General features: G+C 51.1%; 3 protein-coding genes across 4 annotated transcripts; all 3 read right to left on the bottom strand.

The window, feature by feature from the left end:
- Window positions 1-3,127: 3,127 nt before the first annotated feature.
- Window positions 3,128-4,024, bottom strand: LOC119302842 (RING-H2 finger protein ATL8-like). The gene has a single exon (XM_037579881.1). It carries the CDS (start codon window positions 3,953-3,955, stop codon window positions 3,356-3,358), a length of 600 nt encoding a protein of 199 aa, XP_037435778.1. The 5' UTR covers window positions 3,956-4,024; the 3' UTR covers window positions 3,128-3,355.
- A 5,533-nt stretch (window positions 4,025-9,557) lies between these two features.
- On the bottom strand, window positions 9,558-10,404 carry LOC119297887 (RING-H2 finger protein ATL80-like). Its single transcript, XM_037575498.1, has one exon. The coding sequence runs from the start codon at window positions 10,337-10,339 to the stop codon at window positions 9,770-9,772; it is 570 nt and encodes a 189-aa protein (XP_037431395.1). The 5' UTR covers window positions 10,340-10,404; the 3' UTR covers window positions 9,558-9,769.
- A 297-nt stretch (window positions 10,405-10,701) lies between these two features.
- On the bottom strand, window positions 10,702-14,570 carry LOC119297886. Of its 2 annotated transcripts, XR_005145751.1 has the most exons (4): window positions 14,351-14,570; window positions 12,919-12,989; window positions 11,595-11,659; window positions 10,702-11,044 (listed from the first exon to the last, which is right to left on the bottom strand). XR_005145751.1 is itself a non-coding variant. In XM_037575497.1 (3 exons), the coding sequence occupies exons 1-3, from the start codon at window positions 14,539-14,541 to the stop codon at window positions 11,004-11,006; spliced, it is 303 nt and encodes a 100-aa protein (XP_037431394.1). In that variant the 5' UTR covers window positions 14,542-14,570; the 3' UTR covers window positions 10,702-11,003. The 2 variants fall into 2 exon arrangements, 1 of the variants encoding a protein (XP_037431394.1); XM_037575497.1 differs by lacking the exon at window positions 11,595-11,659.
- Between the last annotated feature and the right edge of the window lie 2,447 nt (window positions 14,571-17,017).

Genomic DNA, 17,017 nt, shown 5'->3' with positions numbered 1-17,017 from the left:
GCATGCACAGGCGCAGGCGAATCGTCCTTGTGTCGCGTGCATTCGTCTTCTTCCGGAGCATGAAATATGGGCTGATATGCACTGTTTTCAGCGCCATTTTCTGCACAAAAAATTCTGTACTTTCTGCACCATCAATAGGATTAGTAGCATGAGAATTATTCATGTGATCAGTAGTATTGTTGCCCCCTTGATCTAAGCCGGAAAGATAAGCAGGAAGAAGGAGAATCGCTTTTTGTAAGAGAGCGTCGGCGTTTGGATGGAGATCTCTAAACGGAAAGACTGTCTCATCAAAAACGACATCACGGGAGATATACACCCGACCGGTGGAAACATCAAGGCACTTGACGCCTTTATGTTGGGGGCTATACCCAATGAACACACACTGTTTTGACCGGAAAGAAAACTTTCTCGAATTATATGGCCGTAGGTTTGGCCAACACGCACACCCAAAGACGCGGAGAGAAGCATAGTTTGGTGTACTGTGTAGGAGACGTTCGGTGGGTGTTTCAAAGTTGATAACTCGACTAGGTAGAATGTTTATAAGATGAGTGGCAGTGAGAAAAGCTTCATCCCAGAACTTGAGGGGCATAGATGCATTAGCAAGTAGGGACAGACCAATCTCAACGATATGTCTGTGCTTACGTTCAGTCGAGCCGTTCTGTTGATGAGCATGAGGGCAAGAAACATGGTGAGAAATCCCTAATTTTTGAAAGAAAGGGTTCAATTTTTCGTACTCACCACCCCAGTCTGACTGAACTGAGATAATCTTACTATTGAATTTTCGTTCAACGAGTGCTTGGAAATTTTGGAAGACTTGAAACACATCAGATTTATTCTTGATAAGATAGATCCAAGTATACTTGCTATAGTCATCAATAAAGCTTACATAATATTTGTATCTGCCAACAGAAAGAGGTGCTTGCCCCCATACATCAGAAAAAATGAGTTCTAATGGTTTGGAAGAGACACTAGTTGACACGGGATAAGGAAGCTGATGACTTTTTCCTTTCTGACATGAATCACAAACTGTTTCATTGCTAGGCTCACCAACAAACGGGAGCTTATTTTTCCTAAGCACACGATGAACAATAGTAAAAGAAGGATGCCCTAGACGATTATGCCACCTTGCCGAAGATAATGTGGTGACACCAAGACCTTGTTTATTGGAACTCCTAACATGCGGAATCAACGGATAGAGCCCACCAACGCATCTACCTCTGTAGAGAATTCTCCTCGTTGTTTGGTCCTTAATCAAGAAGAACAGAAGGATGAAACTCAAGAAAAACATGATTGTCCAAAGCAATACGATGAACAGAGAGGAGATTTGTTCTAGCATGAGGTGAATAAAGAATTTTTTTAAGATGAATGGGTCGGCTAGAGGTATGTAATACTGACTGACCAACATGATCTATTCTCATACCTGTTCCGTTTGCACCATGGATCTGATCTTGCTCGCGATACTTGTCACGGATAGTTAGCTTCTCCAGCTCTCCTGTGAGGTGGTCGGTCGCCCCACTGTCGACGTACCAGTTCGTATCCACCCCGTATTGGGCAGCAGCAGCAACTTTTTCTTCCAGTGCGTCATCACCGAACCTGTACCAGCAATCTTTGGCACTATGGCCAAGCTTACCACAGATCTGGCACTGGATGGGATCATTCCCCCTTGCATTGTTGTTGCCAGGTGCCGGGCCACCGGGGCCTCCTGGACCTCCGGGACCACCTGGTGCACCACCTGATCGGGCGCCCTTGTTGCTGTTGTAGAAAGGACGCCTGCCGCCGCCCTGCCTTTTCTTGTTGTAGCCACCGTAGCCGCCGCCGTAGCCACCACCGTTTGGCTTCTGCTGCTGCTTGCCTTGAGGAGGCGGTGGTCCACCACGACGTGCGACGGTGTTAGCAGAGGACTTGAATCCTCCGCCACCGGCGCCGCCCGTGAAGAGCTCCACTCGCTGATCAAAGTTGCAGATCTGCGAGTAGAGGAGGTCGACGGTGACTGGTTCGGTGCGGGCGTCCAGGGCTGAGACCACAGAGTTGTAGTCGAGGTCCAGCCCCGCGACAATGGAGGAGACAAGTTCATCTTCCTCCAGTGGCTTCCCGGCCGCAGCAAGTTCATCTGCGAAGCCTCGCATCCGGGAGAAGTACGCCGCAGCAGATTGGGTACCTTTCTTAGCATTGGCGAGGGAGATGCGAAGGTTATTGATGCGTGAACGAGACTGTGAAGCAAACATGTTACCGAGGCTTGTCCAGAGTGCGTGAGCAGTCCGGATGGAGGCGACGGAGACGAGCACATCTCTTGTCAGGTTGTTCAGGATGTGCCCGAGGACCTGCTGGTCCTGCCTGATCCATGTGTCATACGCTGGGTTTTGGATCGTCTGATCCTTGCCGTCCTTGTCCTTGACGACGACGAGCTTCTCAGGCTCGGTGATGGAGCCGTCGAGGTAGCCATAGAGCCCTGCGCCGAGGAAGTGGGGGAGGATTTGTGCCCTCCACAGGAGATAGTTCTCCCTGGTCAGCTTCTCTGGGACCTGAGAACCAAGGCCGGAACCAGCTGGGGTTGATGATGAAGACGCCATCGGGTTTTTGGTGTAGATGTATTTGTTTCTAGGGTTCAGAACGTGGAGGAAGAGGATGCTCTGATACCATGTAGAAAATATGATGAAAGCGTTCTACCCTCTCGAGAGAGGGCCGCGGGTATTTATTGATAACGATGGGGCTTATCCCATGAGCGCATACATAACTTGAAGTACAAGAGAGAATAGATAAAGATGAGAGTTTAAACTAGATACTAGTATATCTTTAATTAACTAACCCTATAACAAAAGTATATGCGCCGGCCCATAGGCCTACATGAGATATTTCAACACGGTCTACATGTACACATCTGGGTGATGAGTGACGACGATGATCTTTACCTAAACCGTAGCTGCCGTACGCGCGCTTTTATGCATGCCACGACCTACAGCACCCACGTCTGTAGTATATTCCCTTTTCACTTTCTGAATTTCCGCTCTTTTGTTTAGCTGATGAAATTGATATGGTGCCGAAAAGAGAGCACGTCCACCCCAACCTGTGCGGTTTGCACATCCAGCAATCCCAATTGGAAAAAAAAGTAATTGATATGAAAGTATCGTCGAAAAAAGAAGGTGGTTTGAAAGTATTTCCAGATGGATGAAAATGCTGCCAACACAAATCAAGTGAGATGCGCCATCTCGCACACTGTACAGTTGCATTTTGTACGTACGTAGTACGTACTACCTGCTGGCCAAGATCTATTGACAAAGAGCGGCTATATACGTGTGACGTGTGTGTGTCGTATGCACGTCGCGAGCATACTAATTAAGTTGCTGCGGCGGAGACGCTACTGTGCCGACGGCCGGCAACGGCCGGGGCCAGAGACGGCGGCCGAGGCCAGCGCCGCAAGGACGTCGGCGCGCTCGCAACATGTTTGGGGAGGGGGCGGCTCGGTGGCCGACGGCGCCGGCGACACGACGAGGGCGCGGCGGCAGGATGGGCAGGTGGAGCTGGAGAGCAGCCAGACGTCGACGCAGGCGGCGTGGAAGCCGTGGCCGCACGTCGGGAGCACGCGCACCTCGTCGCCGGGCGCGAACTCCGCCAGGCAGATGGCGCACTCCGGCTTTTCCCCCGCCTCCTCCTGGTCGCCCTGCTCCGGCCGCCACGACACGGTGGGCAGCGCTTGCAGCGCCTTCTTCTTGATCCCCTTGCACGGCGCCGCCACTGCCCCCGGCGCGTCGACGGAGAAGGCGGAGGGGTTGCACAGGCGGGAGCAGCGGGCCACCATGGCGAGCCCGACCACGCAGAGCAGGAAGCAGAGCACCGCCGCCAGGATGAGCAGCGTGTCCGTGTGCACGCTCGTCCCGCCGTGCGCCATGGCGGCTGCCGGAGGCGCGGCCAGTGCGGCGAGCCGGTCGACGGACTGCTGCAGCAGGTGGCGCGGCATTTTTCTCGTTGGTTCTCTTCTCTGTGGGGCAGGAAGTCTGAGATGTGAGCAGGGAGGGAGGAGCGCTGGAGTGGAGGAGGGAGGAGTTGCGTGCTGGGTGCTGCGTTTTTATAGGGTCTGGGATTAGCTCATAATACTCCAAGTGGCTTCATCAGGTGGAGGGATATGATTCATAATGAGGCTCATGCTAAGTGGGAGTATCACTTTCGAATGAACCATGCATTCTCCTACCTTGAAAATTCTGGTGGCATGGCATGTTTTCATTGCAAGCCACATTCTCTCTGCCTTTTTCATTCCATGGCCTGGCTCTTTTTTTGCCACAACTGGGCACATGTCACATTCCCAATTAGGTGCGACCTGTCGGTCTGGACAAATTAACCTGTGCCACTTCCGGTCTTTTCCTTCTTCTTAATATTATTGGCACAATAATGCTGCAACGTGCATTAAGAAAGGGAAGGTGGTGCAACTCCAGGCGAAGATGCAGACATTACTACAATTTTACTGTTGCTAGTCACGGTGCATGCTGCAGCCATGCATCTCAAACGTAGTGAACCGATCTATCGGACGTGCAAATGAGCATATGCTGTCGTGTGAAGGAGGGGGGCACGAGAGAGATTCCACGGCCAAAAGCATGAGCAGAAGACAAACAAAACGCCGATGATCGAAGGGACAATTGGCATTGGAGAAAGAAGAAAATAGCCTTGCGCGTGGCGCCCACGTAGCATAGAGTAGGAGCAACGTGAGACGAGACCGACCAGAGTCAGCAGACCCATGTGTAGGGTGTCCCGCCACGTCAGGTTCGTGTGTCAAAACCAAACCAAAACCCAGAGATCCGGATAACCATAGGCGCCTTCCGCACATCACATGCCAGGAGCAGCTCGTGTCCGATCCCAAGGACCAAGGTACACTTTGTCAGTGGTCATCTGTACCAGCGCGTCTGTACTATAGACTATAGTCCACGGTGTTCACATAGATAGAGAAACCGTCTTGGTTCAATGCATGCATGCATGCATGCTTCTGTGCAACTTCATTGGAGAATACAAGACATGCCATGCAAAGAGCCCTTGACGGGGAGGATTGGCCGGCGTGCGTGCGTAGCACACGGCACGGCGCAAATTGCCCGGCAACACGTGCTCCGCTGCGCTGCGCTCCGGCGCTGGCCTAAAACCGCCACTCACGACCGAGATGATTGGTGATGCCCTAGCTAGTGGCGGCCCCGTCCCGACGCCATTGACGGACGGACTCCGGCTGCCGGGGTTGGGACGGCGACCCGGCCACTCCGCGCGAGTTGGGACACCTCCCCCCAGCTCCCAGCTGCCACCTTTGCCCTCTGGCTTTTAACTGGATCACCGATCACGTTTTCTTTCTTTAAGCTCCTTTCCCCCGGCCACTTGTTATCTGGATCTCAATCGGCAATCATGTGTGGTTAGAACTAACCAACGGGATCCAAAGGCGGGCAAATTGGCAAAGCAAAGCGTAAAAGAGAATTGTCTACTCGATCGAGCACCACACCCACCCAGGGCGCAAGATAAGATTGTATATCTATCTAACCCTTACACGGTCAGACGCCGGCATGATTGGCTTAATACGTTCCTGCTGACTGCTTAGCCAGCAAAGCCTGCTCTTTAGTTTACCGGACGATCGACGTGGATTGATCGGTGCTGCCGCCGGCGGTGGCCGGAGTCTAAATAGTACTTCGAGGGTACGGGGCGCGAGAGGTCAAGGAACATTCGAATCGATTCCTAGGGAAACTTGGTGCCCCGTCCCGCGTTGCACTTCGCATGGCTGGGTGGTCAGATGCTACTGCTACAAAGCAATGCGTCTGTGAAAAGGAGATGATAAGACGATTTGTTAAGCGCAGTGCCTACTAGACCCATTACAAAATTGTATACTACTACTACTACTATAAACCCTACCTCCCTCTCACATTGTCAGCACCCGCCTGATTGGTGGCTGCTTGATCACCGCCGCAATCCGCCGTAATCGGAGAAGGCCCTAATCGCTGCTCGATCCACCAGCTCTTCTAGCGGCCGACGTGGATCGATGATGAAGGTAGGTATGGAGCGCGTTTTGACGAGGAGATTAAGAGCAACTTCAACGCATCGATTCAAACGGACGCTCATTTTACCCGTGTTTCGTCTGTTTCGATCGGCCTAACGGACGAACTGGTCACTTTTTGGTTTGGATTATCAGTGCGCCCAACGGTAGCCGGCCCTTTTTTGACATGCCCACCCTGACATTTTGCCACACACGGAGCAGCCAGTGAAGCTCGCAGTGGCTGGGCGCCGGCAGGAACGAGCGTCGGCACATATAAGCGTCTGCGCACGACGGGCGCCGACAGGGACGAGTGGCAGAGAGAAACAGAGGCGGGATGTGGTGCGTGGGTGGGTGGACCAGCGGGGAGAGAGAAAGAGAGAGAAATGGGTCTACCACATATAGCCATGCCTCGCATGCAGCGGATGGAGGCAGACAAAGAGGACACAGAAAATGTCTACTTTGTTTTCGTCTTCGATCCAAATATAAGACAAATTTGTATTGTAAGATTATCTCCAACAACCACGCGCCACGCTAAAAAGCGTTTGCAGCGCGTTGTTCGTGAGTTTTTGCGCGGCGAGGAGCACTTGCTTCAGCGGTCGCTGCAAATTATAACGCGCGCGAGCCGCTCCAATAGGCGCTACAAAAAAACTACGCTATGCACTCAAAACAAATAAAAAACCATAAGCATACATAAAAAAAGCAATACATAGATAGTTCATCTAGCATAGATAGGTAAAAACGACAATGAAACTAGAAACTACTCCGAATCGTTGTCCTCCTCCTCGCTTGTGTTGTCCGATGTATCAAGCCACGCGTCTTCTAACCGCTCATCATTGCTAGAGAAGAATGATGCCGCTCCCAGATCGCACTGCAATATCGCCAGTGCCTTCCAATGACGCCTGTCCGTCCGTTTGGCGCCGCCTTGCCCTCATCTGCACCCAGAAGGCGTTCACGTTGGCGACGTCCTCCGAATGGCGCTGGCGCCACTCCGCCATGGCTTGCTCCTCCACCTCAGCGATGAGGAGGCGGCGTTGCCGCCGCCGACGGCCGGCGTCAGTTATTAGCCGCGGCGGAGGGGCGACGGCCTGTGCCTGCTCGCACGTCCAGACATGGTGGAAGTTCATATCTGTGGGCGAGGCCTCCCGAGGCGCCACGCCGCCGCGTCGTACATGCGGGCGGCCTCGTGCGCGTTCTCGAATGTGCCGAGGCCGAGGCGGGCGTCTCCGGACCGAATCTTAGCGTAGAAGGCACCGGAGGGGCGCTCGCGGACGCTGCGGTAGCGTAAATATCGACGGCGCGCCGGCCTGGTGGCGCGGTGGTGGCGTGTCGGTGGCAGGGTGAGGAAGCGGCAGAGGAAGCGGGAAAAAAGCGCGTGACGACGTAGATAGCGATGGGAGGCCGCGTGGCGAGCGCAGCAATTTATAGACGCGCCGGAAACGGTGCACCAAATATAACGCACGCGACCTTCCGCTTTTTCACGCACGCGCAGTCGTTTTCCGCGCGTCTGAGTTTTCCGCCACTGATGGAGCGCGCGAAATGATCCCGCGCACATTAGAATCGCATTTTGCCGTTCGCGTGGTTTTTGCTGCTGCTGATGAAGATGCTCTAATAAATGAATCTGCACGGACACAGAACAACACAAACGGGCGCTAGCGGACCAAATGGGTCGTTGCGTTGGTTGCCCGCACGTCCATCCGTTGTTGCATTTGCTTGCATGGGTTCGGTCATCAACTCATCATGAGTGAAGTCTGAAATGAACCTTAAGGTTGTAGAGGTCGACGCAAATGAACCCTCACCTCCAAATCCCTGAAATCTGTACCCTAACCTTTCCCATCCCGGTTTATCCGAACCTTAGATATGTTTGATAGACCGGGAAAAACATAATCCTGGCCGGGTACTCGCTTCTCTCACTGTGGTGTGGGTCAACACATCATAGCCATTTTTCCTAGTTCCCATCTCACCATGACTAGCTTGAGCAGAGGAGAGCAGCACAAGATGGCAGCCACCGGACGACGACCCCAGACGTAGAGTCAGACAGGCAATATATATGGCGCCGTTCTTGTACGAGCCAACCTCGTGCTGGAGAACGGGCGGGCCATGCGCCCATGCTGATTATTTTGCACATAGCACAACAAGGACGACATGAGCACAAGCAGTAGCAAATATGCGGCGCGAGAGCACAACACAAGGTACAACGGTGAGAATTTGCTCTTCCTATGTGGGCATTGGCGGCGAGAGCACAAAGCAGTAGCAGTATGCGGCGGCGTGCAGCTGCAGCAGTACATGGTGTTGGCCAGCGAGGGCAGCGGCTGCTTGTGGCGGGGAGCATCTCCAGCCGCGGCAGTACGCGGCGCTGTGCCGGCGAGTGGCACTAGCAGTACGACGGCGTTTGGTGGTCTAGGCCCACTTCACCGACCACGCCTCACGCCTCACGAAGTTCAGGGACAACCAAGCCGCTCATGACACCGCCGGCGGTACCCACGCCACCGCAGTTGTCGACGCCGTCCACGAACTGGACGGGCCGGATGAGGAGCTTCAGAGGCGCGCGGACGGGCCGGATGAGAAGCAGCTTCTCGCGCTCACGGTGGCTGCTTCCTGGACGTTGCAGGGGTCTTCTGACAGCTACTGACGATGCCGCACGGGCACGTCAAGTCGGAGGAGGCGTCAAAGGCCGAGTACGAGCTTCGCCTTTTTTCTCGACGTCCGTTTGTTTCTTTTGTGTACTTGAACACATCGATTAGCCGGCGGCTAGAATCGATCCATCGGCTGTGCACGGCCATGGTGCTCAGAACGGTGCCCAAGGAAAGTAGGTCATTTTCTGGGAGCAGATCGAACACCTTGAACTCTAGTGCAGCCGCGCCTCCTTGCAGTTGGTATTGAGGAGATTGGGCGAGGAGATGCATATGACAGATGGGCCCATGCAGTAAGCGACAGTAAAAATGAATCCGGCTGGGATTGCGCCTTTCCTATTTCAGCAAACAGGATTTTACTCATACAAGGTGTGAATTGGCTGGGATCTGTAAATACGGGGTACAAACTTCAGGGATTTAGAGGTGAGGGTTCATTTACGTCGGCTTCTACAACCTCAGGGTTTATTTCAGACTTCACTCACTCATCATTCGTAGGTGGGCCCGACCGTCGACGGATGGCCATGAACGGCATGAGAGCACTCATTCATGGCGATGGTCCTCCATCCGTACGCACACGCGTCCGTGCAGCCCGGCGTACCTACTCCACGCATCGGCATATCGCGTCACATCACAACGCGGCCTAATATATCCCGCGCGCCCAGCGCCACCACCTTTGCCGGATGCCGGCCACCACGCGACGCGACGGGACACGACGAGGGTGAGCACGACCGCCTCGCCGCCGCCGTGCGTGATCGACGCCTCCCTCCACTTGACCATGCTTTGCTTTACCCACGCCCACCCCTCTTGCGGCAAAGCGATAGATCGGCATGCATGCATCTTGGTGACGGCTGACGATGATATTTTAGTTAAAGCGTAGGGTTTCTACATGCGCTTTATATATGCAACAGCACACACGTCTGCATATTCTTTTTTTTAGCCTTTGACCGGCATTTGTTAGAGATCGTAAACCCCCTTAAATTAACTGGAGTTGATGTACAAGTATTTACACATCGACGAACATGTTACAGACACTAACCAACTGATGCATCGTCGCACGCTGTACAATTTGCATTTTCTACGTGTGTACGTGAGCGACCATATACGTGCGTATGTCGTATATGCATGTACGTTGCGAGCATACTGCATACTACCATACGACCGAGGCCTGTGCAGCCGCGACGGCGTCAGCGCGCTCACAGCACGTTTGAGGAGGGGGAGACTCGGTGACCGCCGGCGATTGAGCGGCCGCGACGAGGGCGCGGCGGCAGGAGGGGCAGGTGGAGTTGGACAGGAGCCAGACGTCGACGCAGGCGGCGTGGAAGCCGTGGCCGCACGTCGGGAGCACGCGCACCTCGTCGCCGCCCGCGAACTCCGCCAGGCAGATGGCGCACTCCGGCCGCTCCCCCTCCTCCTCGTTCCTCTGCTCTGGCCGCCAGGACACCGTGGGCAGCGCTTGCAGCGCCTTCTTCTTGATCCCCTTGCACGGCGCCGCGACTGCCCCCGGCGCGTCGACGGAGAAGGCGGAGGGGTTGCACAGGCGGGAGCACCGGGCCACCATGGCCAGCCCGACCACGCAGAGCAGGAAGCAGAGCACCGCCGCCAGGATGAGCAGCGTGTCCGTGTGCACGCTCGTCCCGCCGCGCGCCATGGCGGCCGCCGGAGGCGCGGCCAAGGCGGCGAGGCGGTCGACGGACTGCTGGAGCAGGTGGCGCGGCATTTTCCTCGTTGGTTCACTGTGGGATAGGAGGATGAGATGAGAGCAGGGAGGTCTCTGTGTGGAGTGGGAACTAGGTAGGAGGTAAGAGCTGGGTGTTGGTGCTGCGTTTTTATAGGGTCTGGGATTGGCTCGTACTCCAAAAGTGGCTTAGGTGGAGGATATGATTCATAATGAAGCTCATGCTAAGTGGGAGTATCACTTTCTTGTGGCATGTTTTCATTGCTAGCCTCATGTTTTCATTGCTAGCCTCATTCCTTCTACCTTCTTCGTGCCTCTTTTTTTTTGCTACAACTGGGCACATGTCACCTTCCAAATTAGGTGTGACCGGTCGGTCTGGACTAATAAACCTAGGGACTGTCTAATTAACATCCGGCTGAAAACCAATTGGGTTTCAGCCGGATTTTTCAGCTAACTAGTAATGCCACAACTGCCTTCTGTACCTTGTCCCCTGTATGTACCTTTTCCTGTCTCACTCGTTTAAACAAACCACATATATCAAACAGAAACTTAACGGGTCCGCCCCCTCCTTCTCTAACCCGGACAGAAAAGCAACGAAGTGATGGCGTTTCCTCCATGTTCTGGGACACAAGCTTGAAGAAGAACATGGCTGAAGAAGCAAAGGATTCACAGGTAAACATCCCCTTCTTTTGAATTCGCCATACATCTAGCATGAGTAAAATAGATCTCTCTCGTGAACGTGTACATCTGAAAGAAACAACAGTGTGTGGATCATTACATAGCTGAAGAAACACATCAGATTTACAAACCAAATCTAAGATCATAGGCAGGATAATCATGAAAAAAAACTTACTAAAACTGTAAGAAAATATAACACAGTTGAAATCCTCACTTACTTGCTGCAGGGACCAAAAGTTGAGCTCTGGAACTGTACTTATGTGTCACAAAAAGAACACCAGAACCAGGAAGAATACTAGACCAAAGTAGTCTAGGGAGACAGGAACAGAGAAACTACTTGCAAGTTTATGAATTCATTTACAACACATGGTCAAAAGAAAAAAGGATTAAGGGGAGCATGTTCAGGAAGATATGAAATCATTTAGGAAAAAAAAGCTTGAACAAAAAAGTCTAGGAATAATGTATTTTCAGAAAGCTATGACTATATTTTCAGATACTTTTGCACTCACAAAGAAATGTACACTAATCAGAAACTATGATGAGTTTACAAATTTACTCCTGAAGAAAAGCAATGAATCTATGACAGAATTTTATAAACTTTGGAATTGTATACAAATACCTTTTATTTGTACTTGAAGCTCGAAATGCTATGACCTTTTACTTGTAATTTTGAATGAGTACACACTGAAACTAAAATGATCATTACATATGAATTAGGACAATGATCAGATAAAAAAAACTGGAAAAATATCAGGCTACGCACTAATACTATTGGCACAAACAATGTAGATAGTTCTTGTTTATTCAATAACGATTCACTACTTATACTTTTTTTAAATAATATGCACAGGTGCCTGCAATGGGATCAAAGGGAATGGAATCTAGCATGAAAGTGGAGGAGCTGTAACTCGAACATGACCAAGCTGATTTCCTTAATGTATGACTTTATTGTAGCATTAGAAACTGAAAAAATGAACAAACATATTCAATTATCCTTTTCTAACTTGATTCTTGACAAAATAACAGAGTCGGGCATACACTTTTACTCAACTACTTCAAGCGCAAATGATGTACAAGGTACTATCACTGTGAAATTTACATATAAGATGACAGGGAAAGAAATCCTGCAAAAAAAATCGGAGCTAATGCAAAAAATATTGTTCTACTTTGAGCAGCTACAGGTTGCTACCAAAGCAAAAGAGCAGATCACAATCCACAGAGCACTCTCGTTATAAACTTAAAATCCAGAGATCACCAGAAAAAGCAATAAGAACTAGCATTCACTAGTGCACTGAATGTTACTCTCTCCATAATGAAATATAAGAGCGTTTAGATCACTAAAGTAGTGATCTAAACGCCTTTATATTTCTTTACAGAGGGAGTACAACATACACAGATGAGCAGATCATACACAATAGCAAAATCTAACAAGTGTTTTTACACTGGTTACAGAGGAGCAGAAAAAGAACCTGTCAAACTAAATTACACTGGCATATAAGGAATTTACAGTGGCAGACAAACTATAATTACAGTACTAGACCATTAAAATTTCAATGGTAAGAAATAGAAATCACAGTAGTGGACCAGGGTGAAAAATCCTTTGTAATTACATTTTAAATTACATCGCTAGACCACTGGAATTACAGTGTAAGCAAATTGTAATTCTAGTGCTAGACCACTGGAACTACAGTGTAAAATACAGTGTATTATATAGAGAAACCAATTTGTTCCTGCTCAGAATCCAAAATGAAACTATGATACAAACTTTGGAACTGTATAAAACAACAAATTACTGCCACTTGAACTTAGAATTACATGATCTTTTAAATGTAATTACTATGAAGATCACACTGAACTAAAAAAACTAAGCACTGATACTACATAGTACACACAAGAAACCAAATTTGGACCATCCTTTGTACCCTCGTTTGACAAAACATTACCAGCAGATTTACTAACTGACGAATCATTTGATGCTTTCTTCGTAGATTCAAGAGCAAGAGACTTTTGCAACCTACACAGCAAAACCAAAATGACATCAGGGTAAAAAATAAAATAAAGAAACAACCAAATGCATGAAAGTAAATTAAACAAGACAGAGATTGGCTACCTGAAAAATGCTCAGACCAAAAAATCCACATAATAGACCCTACTCAACTGCAGAGTACAAGGGTAAAAACCAACTAACAGCCCTAGTCAAATTCACTAAGGGTAGAATCCACTGAAATATTACAGTGTCTGTAAGCCCACTGAGAATTACACTATAAAATCCAATAAGAATTACACTATAAAATCCACTAAAGATAATACATGAATAATCCACATAATAGTCCCTAGTCAAATGCAGATTACAAGGGTAAAAACCCACTAACAGACCCTAGCCAAAATACACTAAGAATTACAGAGTAAATACACTGAAAATTACACTGTAAAAATCAAGAGTTAACAGTGCAAATACAAGGTAAATCCAAGAAAAACTAATAGTCACTATAAAGACACTAAGGATTACAGTGTAACTCCACTAAGAATTACACTGTAAAAATCAAGAGATATAGTGTAATTCTTATAGGATTACAATGAAAGATCAACTAAAAACTACAGAGTAAATTCACTAAGAACTACAGTGTAGATCCACTGCAAATTACAGTATAAATCCAATAAACATACAATATAAATCCACTGAAAATTACAGTGTAAATTCACTAAAAAATACAGTGTAAATTCACTTAAAATTACAGTGTAAATCTGCTAAGAAATTACACTGTAAATCCACTGAGAATTACAGTGTTAAACAGTAAGAAAACACACTGTAAATCCACTAAGAAAACAGGGATTTCTAGTAGAGCAATCAGACATTTACATAGCTGAAAAATGAAAAGGACATTCTGTCTCACAGAAACACAAAGAACAGAGCTGAAGTCTGCAAGCGAAACACACTACATACGACAACATAAGCTTGTTGACTAGCTATACAAGCAAAATCGCAAAAAACACTACATATAAACCTACATCAACAAACGACCCAGGGGATATATAACCTATAGCCACAAACAAAAACACTAGAGAATCCAAGGTGAGCAGGGCACTAAAGTCACTGAAACACGATCCAGCATATACGAAATTAGCAGCTGCCCACGACAACCACCAGAATTCCAACTACTAACTGAAACAGATCAAATAAAACCTACAAGGTAATCCCTAACATAGCACACAAGACAGATGAGATTCAATACCACTAACAAACGCAACAAGGCATCTGCATCAAAATAGCTGCGGGGGATTACCACATGCGAGATCCAAAGGGGGATAAGTAGCAGATCTGACTGACAAATCCCTACACACTACCAAATCAGACTTGAGGATCAAGCTACATACCGAATACGACGCACAGAAACGCCGGGCGGAGAAAAATGGGGCCGGCGATGGGGCGGAACCGAGAGATGTTGCAGACCTCTGGCGGGGGAAAAGGCGAAGGAGAAGGAGGTGGCGGGGCAGCCGGAGGAAGAGCGCCGGACGCCTGACAACCACCCTTCTGAATCAAGCGGACAGGGCAGCTCAGTCGCCATGGATCTCTTTCTCTCTGTCTCTCTCGACACGGGAGTTGATGGGACAGAGGCACGACGCGGGGCCGAAGCGAGAGAAAACGCAAACAGGTCTCCCCGGAAATTGAGCGGGCCCGATAAGAAAACAAATCAACTGATAGGACAAGAAAAAAAAAATGAAAACACAAATCTCGGAACAGAGAACGGACGGCTCACAAAACGGATGAAAGCCAAAAGATTTCATCCGGATGAAAATTAGCATTCCCGTAAACCTATGACTCTTTCTTTTCTTATTTTTGTATAATCAATAATGCTGCAACTTCAAGCGGAGATGCGGACATTACAATTTTACTATCACTTTGCACTGCTCCTAGTCACAGTGCATGCGACTGGCATGCATCTTAAGTGTAGTGAACCGTTCTATCGGACGTGGAAATGATCATATGCTGTCACCTGAAAGAGGGGCACGAGAGAGATTCCACGGCCAAAGGCCGGAGCAGAAGACAAACAAAACGCCGATGATCGAAGGGACGGACAACTGGAGAAAGAAGAAAAGTAGCCTCGCGCGTGGCGCCCACGTAGCATAGAGTAGGAGCAACGTGAGGTGAGAGTGAGAGTGAGACCGACCAGAGTCACCAGACCCATGTGTAGCGTGGTCCGCCACGTCAGGTACGTGTGTCAAACCAAACCAAAACCAAAAGTGGATCCGGATAACATAGGCGCCGTACGCATGCACATGCCCGCCTGCGGCAGGAGTAGCTTTGTGATCGATCCCAAGGACCGACGTACACTTGGTCACCTGTATACTAGCGCATCCCATAGTCCACGGTGTTCACATAGAGAATGAAACCGTCTTGGTTCAATGCATGCGTGCTTCTTTGAGGGTTCATCGGTGAACACAGGACCATGTCCACCGGAAGCTAAGCAAAGAACCGTTGACGGGGAGGGTTGGCCGGTGTGCGTGCCTAGCACAGGGCACGGCGCAAATTGCCCGGCAACACGTGCTCCGCTGCGCTCCGGCGCTGGCCTAAAACCGCCACTCACGACCGAGATCATTGGTGATGGCCTAGCTAGTGGCGGCCACATCGGCCATCCCGACGCCATGCATGGATGGACGAACGGACGGACGCCGGCTGCCGGGGTTGGGACGGCGACCCGGCCACTCTGCGAGCGTCGGGACACCGCACCCCCACTGTTCTCTGCCTTTGGCCCTTGGCTACAACTGGATCACGTTTCTTTTTCTGCCACTTGTTATCTACCCAGATGGCAATCATGGTGGTTAGACTAAGAGCAACTTTTTGTCCGTTTGGGTCGGCCCGGCGGACACAAACGTCTGGCGCTGTGTTTGGGTCGGCGCGAGCGCCCAACGCTGGCCCGACCCATTTCATCGGCGCGTCAAAAAAAGTATTGCAAGCATTTCGACAATAAATACATGCATTTAATTAAACATAAAAGCCGGCCACGAAGGCCGGCGAAAGTCCACATTACATTAATTAAAATGCTAAAAACTAGACGACGCGCTGCCCTAGGCGTCCTCGTCGGCGGCGGCGTCTACGTCGGGACCGGTGAGGTCGATCAACGTCGGCGCATGGCCGACCCAGGGGAACGTCGTGTTCCAGACGGCGGTGATGTCGGGCTTTGCCGCCGCTGCCTGCGCCGCCGCTGCCTAGGCCTGGCGCGCCTCCTCTTCGGCCTCGCGCTTGAGCATCTGCAGGCGCTGGCCCTCCCGGCGGTCCTCGGCAAGCCGAACGCGACGCCAGTGATCGAGGTAGGCCGCCTCCTGCTTCTCCGTCGCCTCGAGCCAGATCGGCGGAGCGCTGACCCACTCGCGGACTACTCCGGTCTAGGAGTAGCGCTCGATGTAGGCCGGCTCCTCCGGCTCGGTTTTGGGCGGGGACGGCGGGGCCACCGGCGGCACGACGCAGTCGCCCGCCACGGAGAGGGCCATGGCCTCCGTCATGGCAGCCTCGAAAACCGCCTCGTCCGCCTCCCTCCACCGCTCCTCCTCCTCGCTCTCCTTGATGGTCGCCTGGTAGGCGGCCTCGGCCTCCTGATCCTCGTCGCAGACGACGAGCGCGGGCGGCGGCAGGCTGTGGTCGACGCCGTGGACGCCGCGTCGCCTCGCCTCCTCGTGCTCGATGGCGAACCATCGAGCCCAGTTGAGCGAGTCGATGGCGAAGCGCGGGTCGGCGCGCTGCTCCTCGCTCAGCAACGCCCGCCGGCGCCGCACCTCCTTTGCATGGGCCCTGGCCGTCCGCGGCGCCGGCGGCACTGGGATCCTTTCCGGATCCAAATGCCAGTCGTGTGGCAGCGTCACGTCCGGGTACGGCAGAGGGAAGCGGTGGTGCCAGTGCCACTCGGCCTGGTGCACCGGCACGCTGATGCGCTGCCTCTGCCGGGGGGCGCGCGCCGGCACGGGGAGGGCGGGGAGGGAGGGGGAATGGCGGGCGGGGGCTTTGCCCTTGCGGCTGCTGCCGACGCCGGAGAAGAAATCCATGCT

This window comes from Triticum dicoccoides, chromosome 5A (assembly GCF_002162155.2).
Source record: "Triticum dicoccoides isolate Atlit2015 ecotype Zavitan chromosome 5A, WEW_v2.0, whole genome shotgun sequence".
Lineage (NCBI taxonomy): Eukaryota > Viridiplantae > Streptophyta > Magnoliopsida > Poales > Poaceae > Triticum > Triticum dicoccoides.
The sequence above is the reverse complement of the archived record's forward strand: the minus strand, read 5'-3'. Positions and strand labels throughout refer to the sequence as shown.